The sequence below is a fragment of the Octodon degus genome, unplaced genomic scaffold (assembly GCF_000260255.1).
Source record: "Octodon degus isolate 3935 unplaced genomic scaffold, OctDeg1.0 scaffold00181, whole genome shotgun sequence".
NCBI classification, from domain to species: Eukaryota; Metazoa; Chordata; class Mammalia; order Rodentia; family Octodontidae; genus Octodon; species Octodon degus.
Genome location: NW_004524757.1, coordinates 3,842,203 through 3,851,637, shown reverse-complemented (window position 1 = coordinate 3,851,637; position 9,435 = coordinate 3,842,203). Strand labels below are relative to the sequence as shown.

The window sequence follows — 9,435 nt, the reverse complement described above, 5'->3', positions numbered from 1 at the left end:
ATATATATATATATATATTTGGTACAGGGTCTCACTGTGCAGCTCAAACTCAGAGTGAGCCTTCTGTTTGAACCTCCCCAGTGCAGGGATTACAGGCATGCACCACCATGCCCGGACTCCATGCAGGCTCAGTGTGCCTGGGGACAGGGCCAGAAGGGCATGTAGTGCCGGGAATCAAACCACAGTCTCTCCAGTTGCTAAGCAGGTGCGTAGTCTGTTGAGCTGTCTCCCTGGCCCTAATTTTTATTTATCATTCACCTGGGTTTCTGTTCATTCTGACCTTCCCTATGCCTATGTATACCACAGTGTTAACTATTTTGTCTTCCAGCAGAAAGCTTCTGTTTTAATATTCTGGTATTTGATACATTTTGCTTTTAGTATAGTACCTGGAGAGAGACATGGGTCCAGGTTCAATCTGTAGCATGTGGACAGCAAGTTTTACCAGCACTATTAGTTAAAGAGGCTGTCTTTCCTCCAGGGTGAGTATTTGTTCCCTTCTCAAAGATAAATATTTGAATTTGGTATTGTTTCTTTACCTTTGATTTTGTTTTTTTGTTTGTTTGATTCTATTTTATCAATGCAGAAGATTGCTTTTCAGCAATACCCTGATGTTTGTATCACTGTAGCTTTGTAATTAACTTGAGGTCTAGAACTGTGATTTCTCCTGGTGTGCTATTTCTGGCAGGATTGATTTTGCTATTCTAGGGCTCTTTTGATTCCATATGAATTTTGGGACTGTTTTACCTAGTTCTGTGAAGAATGCTATTCACATTTCTATCGGGATTACGTAACATCTAGATAACAATATGGAATTTTTACCACTTTGATTATGTTGGTTCTTCCTGTTCAGGCACAGGGAATATCTTACCATTTATTCATACCCTTTTCTACCTCCTTCCTCACAGTGCTATAGTACTACTTGTAGATGTTTTTCACTTCCTTAATCACGCTAATTTCAAAGGATTTTATTTTTATTGTTGCTATTGTGAACGGTATTCTTTGCTTCATTTCTCTGTCAGTTAGTTTATTCTTGATGTACAGAAATGTCACACATTTTTCTGTTTTAACTTTGTAAGCTGCTATGCTACCGAATTTGATTATTAATTGTAGGAGTGTTTTGGTGGTGTTTGAGTCCTATTCAGTGTAGAGGATCTTCTTTTCTACAAATACAGGTAATTTAATTCTTCCTTTCCTACACATATGTCTCTAATGTTTTTCTTTTGCCTGATTACTCATATGTTTTTTTATTTATTTTTATTTTTATTTTTTGGCAGAACCGGGGATTAAACTCAGGCCCTTACACTTGCCAGGGAAGCACTTATTCTACTGAGTCATCACCCTGGCCCCTACTCATATGTTTACAATTAAGTTGAATAGGAGTGGTAACAGCAGACATCCTAGTCTCATTCTTAATTTTAGAGGGAACACTTTTGTCTTTTCCCCATTTAATATAAAATTGACTATTGGTTGGTTGTATGTGGTTTTTACAGTTGGAGATTAGATTCTTTTATAATTGTTTTCTTCAAAATATTTGTATTTAATGGCTACTAGATGTTATCAAAGGCTTTTTTCTATTGTTCTTTTTTTTAATTCTATTTTATCTATGCAGAAGATTGCTTTTCAGCAATACCCTGATGTTTGCATCACTGTAGCTTTGTAATTAACTTGAGGTCTAGAACTGTGATTTCTCCTGGTGTGCTATTTTTGGCAGGATTGATTTTGCTATTCTAGGTCTCTTTTGATTCCATATGAATTTTAGTACTGTTTTCTATTTTCTGGCCTTTGTTCCATTTATGCAGTATATCTCACTTTTCATTTGAGTATATTGAACTGGCCCTGCGTCCATAAAATGAATGCTACTTGATCTTTGTCACTTGGTACATTCTATTTGCCAATTCCTTACTGAGAATTTTGCAACTTTGTGTATTACAGATGGACCTATAGTTCTCTTTTTTTATTGGAACTTTGTTTGCTTTTGAGATCAGGTTAATGCCTCCTTGTAGAAATGATTTTGGGAAAACTGCTTCTCTCAGTTTTGTTCAGGAATTTGAGAAATATTGCCATTAGAACGACTTCTGACACTGCCAGTCCTATGGAAAGCCCACTGCTATTATGGGCTACTGGACTATTTTGGACTATTTTGCTGAATTCACGCACCTACAATATGTAAATGAAAATGGAATACCCTTCTGTGAAAAAACTAAACAACAAAAGGGAATACAAAGGAAGGAGCATTTTGTATCTGTATATACAAAATAGTTAGGATAGATATACATACAGCTACTTTCTCTTAGTTCAATGAGAAGAAAGATTTGTTCTAATAGTGTTTGGACAGGATATCATGTCTGCATCTTGTACTATGAATAACCACTACAAAGACAACAATAAGCAATGGATTAATTATTGAAACTGTCCTGCTAATTGGTTTTGAAACTGTCCCATTGCTATTTGTTTCTCAATAAAATTATTCTAAAACTAATTTGTTTTATAGTCCAGCAGTGAATCCTTTGATATCTGTTCTTTACTTAGCTGATAGTTTAGCCTTTTGATGACTGGTATTGAATTCTTCAGAACTTTATGGATGGTGGTCACTTCTGCTGCTGACAATTCCTGTGCAATATGTATTCTCTAAGACATTGGTTTGAAATTCATCATGGACTGTAATTCTTTGATACCTTGTTCATTATGTTTTGTATCATTCGATTTATCTCAGCTAGCATTTTATTAATGTCTTTGGAAAGTGCTTCGATCATTTTGGGTAATCACTTACATTGTCTCTTTTAGTTATATCTTCTATGATTCCACTGAGTTTCTCTTTCATCTTTTTCTGACCTTCTTTGTTATCATTCCAAGTTTATATCTTATGCTATTTTCCCTCTTGAAGTACTGTGGACTGGATTTGGGTGAGTTGGAAATTTTGCTAGGCATTCTGTGACATTCTCTTCTAGTGGGTTGTGTGTGTGTGTGTGTGCCCATGTATGTGTGTGTTTGTGTGTGTACGTGTTGAATTTTGTGGCACTCATGTTGCAGAGACTTTGTAGCTAGTAGACATTTATTTTTTAGTTTTCTTTTCAGTGATATTGTTTTGGCATAGCTGACAAGAATCCTTTTCATTTGCTCCAAGACTTTACCATGTGTTTTAATTTCAGAGGAGAAGATGCAGTGGGAATTGTCATGCAGACAAAAACACTAATGGCAAAAATTATGGAACCTGTATATGTCTAGCAAATCAGCTATCACAGGCTCATGAAAAACATATTGGATATTAAAAAAAGAAACAATAAAGTTCCATGATTAACTATATAGAGTAGAAATCCACAATAGCAATTTAAACATGAGTCAATAAAATACTGAAATACAGCTAATATGTATTAAATACAACATCCATAACTCCACTAACTTGTAGAAAAAAATTGAGTCATTTTACAGTCTTACCCAACTATATAAAGTTTAAGAAAATTTCATGTTAATACCATTAAAGATATGAGGATCTGGGAAATAGAGAATACAAGAAGAAAAATATGAAATCTCATGAGGAGGACAGAGAATTGGGACAAAAGATTCTATTAAGGACACGAAGATAAGAATGTTTATAAGCTCAGGTAAATATAACAGGATAAAACCAGTGTGAAATTGAAACAACAAAAAAGGGAGAAAAACCATACAGAGATTGAAAATAAGGGAAGATTAATTGCCAAAAGGGGGGAAAGAAAAAAAGACATGAGAACAAGATAAGAATTTTTTCTGATATTAAATAAACAGCTTCATTTTCTCAGATGTCCTTCTGCTTTCACAGGCTACAGCTGTTTCCAAGACAAGAGATGTCACTACTCCCACTGGTAGATAAGTGCAGCCAGACCTGAAATCCATGCTGGATACAAGGAAAAGGGTAATGGAACTGATAACCAAACCAGGACTTTCAAATCCTAAGCAAATCAGTCTTGACCTGGCATTTGACCAAAAGGCATGGGTCCTGTGCCCTTCCCAGCTGAGCTCCAACCCTTGTGGTGTCTCTTTCCCACTCTTCTATGTCCAGGGATGTTTGCTGAGACTGTCTTTCATGAAATTACTGTGGGGGAGTAATACCGAGAACCCTGAAGTGAAGCTGTCCCATGACTGTTCCGAGTCCTGCATTCAAATATTCAAACTTTTCCAAGAACGTTAACCAAACGCAGTCACTCTGCCAGGACATGGCTGGCACCTGCAGAAGGGTCACTCACCCACTGCTTCCTGTGTATAGACTGTGACATCAGCACTCCACACTGTTCCTTCTGATCATAGTACCTTCTACTCCACTGAAACAGCTTTCCTCACTGGGGCTTTTTGAGTACCTAGGTTTCACTTTGTGTTTTTGCAGATTTCATCCCATTCCCATGAGACAAGGAAAGAGAGAACTAAATTGTTTCCTTTTCTGCATTGCAAAATGTCTCTTCACTTCTCTGTAATTTTTACTTTTCCTGTTATTTCCTTCTGGATTTCAGAAGATCTACTTCTCTTTCTTTGTTGTTTCTTTTTATTTTTCTTTCTGTCCCCAAGATAATATTTTCCATACTCTGAATTCTGAAGCTCTGAAAGGCTGAATTAGTATTGTTCACCACTCTGCCTTTTTGCAGCACTGAAAGTGTGTTAGGTAACCCACACGTGTAAAAAGAAAGGACCCCACAGAGCCCAACTTCGTTTGGTATCAGCCTGGAATTCCTGGTGAAACGGGGTAGACAGGGATTAATGTCAATTCTGCTAAGTTGTTTTATTTTGGAGGACAAAGGGAAGTGAAGACCTGGATCCAAGTGGTAACTGCAAGTCAGTACAGGGAGCAACATTAAATTGAGAACTCCAGGAGTACCAAGCTATGGCCTCTTTCTTAAGACTCAGGGCGGCAGCTTTCCAGAAACAGCACACCCACAGAGTCTGCTCGTCCACTAGGTCAGCCTTCAGAGGGCCCAAGTGGCATGCCCACCTCTAACTCGGGCTAGAAGATAGGGAATGGGGCGTCATCAGCGAGATACGAGCAAGCATGGCCATGAGGAAGATGGAGGCAATACAGGAACACATACATGTTACCTTACATATTACCTCATTGCTGAGACACCGTACCTGACGTTTTTAATTCAGTGAAGGAAAGTTGAGGGGAGCCTCAGAACTTATAGAACTTTCCATCCATAGTCAGCCAGCTCCAAGGCAGAACCACAGAATGGAAGGGTCTGATGGGAGGCCCTTTCAGTGTGAGGCTTCTCTCTTAGTTCTGAACTATTGGTCTCAGAGAGATGAAGTATTTGTTTTAAGCAGCTTTGAATCCAGGAAACAGAAGTAGGGTCTCAGGTTCTATCAAGGGGCTAGGTGAGGTAGAGAGAACCCACTCACCTGAACAAACCTTACCCTAGCCACAACCTGTTCCTTTTATCATCTGTAGTCATACCCAGGAAATACACAGTCCCCTGACTTTGATTTAAGGGTCTCACATACACATAGGTAAAGTTTAATCATGGTAGCCTCAGGTCTTACTAGGCAGAATCCCAGACCTAAATATTTATTAAGACAAGGATGAAGTAAGTTCCCTTTCCTAGGCTACATGGACAGAAATTAATCTTTCCACTTCAACTGTTGCTCCGTGCACTGTGCCATGTGACTTTCTCCTTTATTATCTTTTATACCACATGAGGCATGGAGATACTCTTTTGTAAGAGTTAGCCTTGGGCCAGTAAAGGGCTTGTGTCTAGCATCTTTTCTAGAGATTTGAGGACTCTGAGTGAGTACAAAGGGGACTATTTTCCCAGTGCAGGGACCTCACAAGGCCCAGCATGCCCCATCCTGTAAGAGTTGGAAGACGCACTCTGCTGAGGTTTTCAGCCTGAGATGTCCCCAATGTCCCTTACAGGATATCCAAGATGCAGAAGAGAGTCTTTATCTGGGGTTCCATCTTCAGATGACACAACAGAAGATTTCAAAGAGTCACGGTAAGAGGCCTACAATAACTGTGTACCTGTGACTCCACCTGTCCAAGGACAGAAGGGATTCTTTCTCCCAAGCTGCATAATCCGTACAATCAGACAAGAGCTTTCTCTGAGGTTAACCTGCAGCCTGAGCAGTCTCACATCCTGACCCTATTCTTGGGGATGGTGCCTCTAGGACAATACTCTGTGAATATAGCCCAAAGGGTAGATCACTAATGGGCTTTTGCCAAGTCCTCTTCTCAGGTGAGAACACTCACACTATCCCTCTCTCCTCCAGGCATCTGAATCCTCATCTCCAAGTGCTTGCTGTCCACAAGGATTCTCAACATTTTCATGGTCAGGAGGTTCAACTTATCAAGCTCGAAGGAGGCCTCCTTTTCTGAAGAGGAGTACAGGGCCTGGCGGGTGTGCAGGTACTGAAGCCTGTCAGAGAGGAAGAAGGACTCACTGCTTCCTCTGACTCCTCAATCTCTAGTACTGAAACCCTTGCTACATCAAGTGAATTGTATTGGGCTAGGGCAACAAGTTTCCCCCAGAATCCTCAGGGTATCTCCTGTCCAGCCCTGCCATGGCCTGCAGTAAGAGCAACCAACACATTGGGGGCTGCATCAGGAAAGAAGAGGAAAATCTATGCACCTCCCCAGATGTGCTAGTTCTTCTGTTTCTGTGCCGTCTGTATCAAGATAATAAGATAGCTAAATTGTTGCCAGTCCTAATCCTCAAGTATCAAAAGGAGGAACCGATCACCAAGGATGAAATGCTGCACAGTGTGGACCCCCGTTACCATGGGCAGTTCCCTGTGTTATTCAAAACAGTCTGTGAATGCTTGTGTCTGGTCTTCAGCATTGATGTGCAAGAGCTGGATCCCCCTGGCGAAACATATGTCCTTCTGCCTGTCTTGGGCCTCACGTATAATGGGGTACTAGGTGATGATTACCAGAGCTTTTCCAAAATCCACCTCCTGATAGTCATCCTCACAGTCATCTTCCTGAAAGGTAACCGTATCAGTGAGGAAGACTTAAGGGACTTCCTTAAAACAAGGGAAATGTTACCACAGAAGGAACACTTTATTATCAGGGAACCCTGGGAATTCATCACTAAGGATTTGGTTCAGGGAGGGTACCTAGAGTTTCGACAGGTAACCAATAGTGACCCTGCTCAGTATGAGTTCTTGTGGGGTCCAAGGACCTATGCAGAAACCACCAAGATGAAAGTGCTGGAGCATTTGGCCAAGGTGAATAGCAGAGATCCCCGGTCCTACACACATCTATATGACGAGGCCTTGAGTGAGGAGCAAGGGGTGCCCCATCCATGTGCTCTGCACCAATAAGGGGCAAGCTGCAAGCCAGTGGCAGAGTGTGTTCCCCATCACACCACTATCTTAGTTCCCACCCCATGGCAAGTGAGTCTCATTCTTCCTTCTCTGTTTTTGGATAGCTCAGTTTTCTAAGCACTCCAGAGCCAGATGAAGAGTAAAATCCCGTGCATATCATCTGTGTCTGTACTACTTGCATTACTTAGAAATGGACCTGTGTGTTCTTCATGACTTTTTGAAGTCTTGCTTCTTTTTTTCAAGTTTGACATAGCTTGCACTTGTTATTTGATAGTGAAGATTGACTGTGATTTCTGATGTGAATGTGATGTTTTGTGCCATTGATCCCACAGGAAATTTGCTCTTCCTTTGCAAATGTTAGTCTTTGCTATTTTGCCTAATTAACTTGGAAATCTTTTATTTTATTTGGAAAAAGATACTATTGTATTAAAGTGGGAATTTTCTTGGAGATGTGTAAGAAGTTTCCATTGAGTTAAATAAAGAAAAAGACATAAGAATAAAAATCCTTAATTTTTATTTTTTTTACCTGTTGTCCTATACTATTACAATACATGTGTTGAGGAATATGCTTGGATTCTTCAATTATATGAAAGTTTCTGTCAATAAAGAAGCCCTTCTTGTGGGCACATTGACCCCAAACTTCTGTTGCACATGTGTTCTTTGTAGGACCCATATCTGTAGAAGAAATGAGTACCTAGCCTAAGCAGGATCAAGTCTACTCCATAATGGGTAGACTCCAGGAGTCCCACCAATGTCAGCATACAGACAGATTACCTCAAGAAACTAAAGACCATGAAAAACACTTTGGGACTGGAGTAGAGCCGAAAGCAGCCATGGGTGAGTGCTGAGTCATGGCACTTTTGTGGCTTGGTGTAACTGCACTTCTTCGTAAGGGAGCTGATATTAATGCACCTGAAAAGCAGCCAGGGCCACACCCTCAGATAAAATGTCCTGGGTCTGAGGTAAAAACCTCAGAGAACAGTAGACTGCTCTGAGCAGTGCTTTTTCATTGTGGGTGAAGCTGAGTGGAATTTCCTTTTTTTATTTTTATTTATTTTTTATTAATGTTATTGGGAAACAAATCGCAACGACACAGTTTCAAATCTTTCTTCTCACTGAGCTAAGAGAAAGTAGCTGTATGTCTATCCTAACTATTTTGTATATACAGATACAAAATGGTCCTTCATTTGTATGACATTCGTACGACACAGTTTCAAAACAGATTAGTACGATAGTTTCAATAATTAATGCCTTGCATATTGTTGTCTTCATAGTGGTTATTCATAGTACAAGATGCAGATATGATATCCTGTCCAAACACTATTAGTACAAATCTTTCTTCTCATTGAACTAAGAGAAAGTAGCTGTATGTCTATCCTAACTATTTTGTATGTACAGATACAAAATGGTCCTTCATTTGTATCCCCTTTTGTTGTTTAGTTTTGTCAGAGAAGGGTATTCCATTGCCATTTAAATATTGTAGGTGTGTGAATGCTGAGTGGAATTTCCCTATGAGAAGTGTGCTCCTACACAGGAGGGAAACGAGGGGACTTAGCCACAGCCTCTGCAAGGATTTCTCGAGAGGTAACAGTGACTCTCAGGTGAAATGGCACCCTAAAGTCCCTGGGCAGGTGCTCTCTTCTCTGCTGAGAGTGTCCACTGTTTGGGTTCTTGCGGTGCCCACTTGACTGTTTTCTCAGGGTCAGCTTCTCCTGTTGAGTCCACTTTGCCTGAACATTCTTGCAAGGTGGGTGTCCCCATTTGGTCAGTAGTGTGGGCCTCTTCCACAAGTGATCCGTTCATGGCCTGACCAAGAGGCTGTCCTTCCAGAGAGCCTTCTCAGAGTTTGGGAGTATCTTCCTTCTGTCTTACAGGAGAACTTTGTTTAGATCAGTTGTCACATATTCCTTTGTGAACTAATCTTAATCTGGTGTTACATTATGTAACTTGGCTTGAACATCCGCAGACCTGCATCTGGGTTGAGCTGGCCTTGTCACTGGAATGGCCAGGGTTTTAGACCTCTTTCCAACAGAGGCCTTGTGAATCCCAAGGCTAGAGTTTTAGAGAAGGTGATATGGTTGGAATTAGTTTTGTCAGTGGAAGCAGAGTGGTTAGGGAGGAGAATATGATTATTCACCCAAGATCCAAAGG

General features: G+C 40.3%; 1 protein-coding gene across 1 annotated transcript; it reads left to right on the top strand.

Moving 5' to 3' along the window:
- Window positions 1-6,519: 6,519 nt before the first annotated feature.
- On the top strand, window positions 6,520-7,281 carry LOC101576043 (melanoma-associated antigen 8-like). The gene has a single exon (XM_004643667.1). The coding sequence runs from the start codon at window positions 6,520-6,522 to the stop codon at window positions 7,279-7,281; it is 762 nt and encodes a 253-aa protein (XP_004643724.1).
- The last annotated feature ends 2,154 nt before the right edge of the window (window positions 7,282-9,435 follow it).

What these genes read in the sequence shown, in the direction of transcription:
- LOC101576043 (XM_004643667.1), top strand. Translation starts at nt 6,520, where the DNA reads ATGGCCTGCAGTAAGAGCAACCAACACATTGGGGGCTGCATCAGGAAA.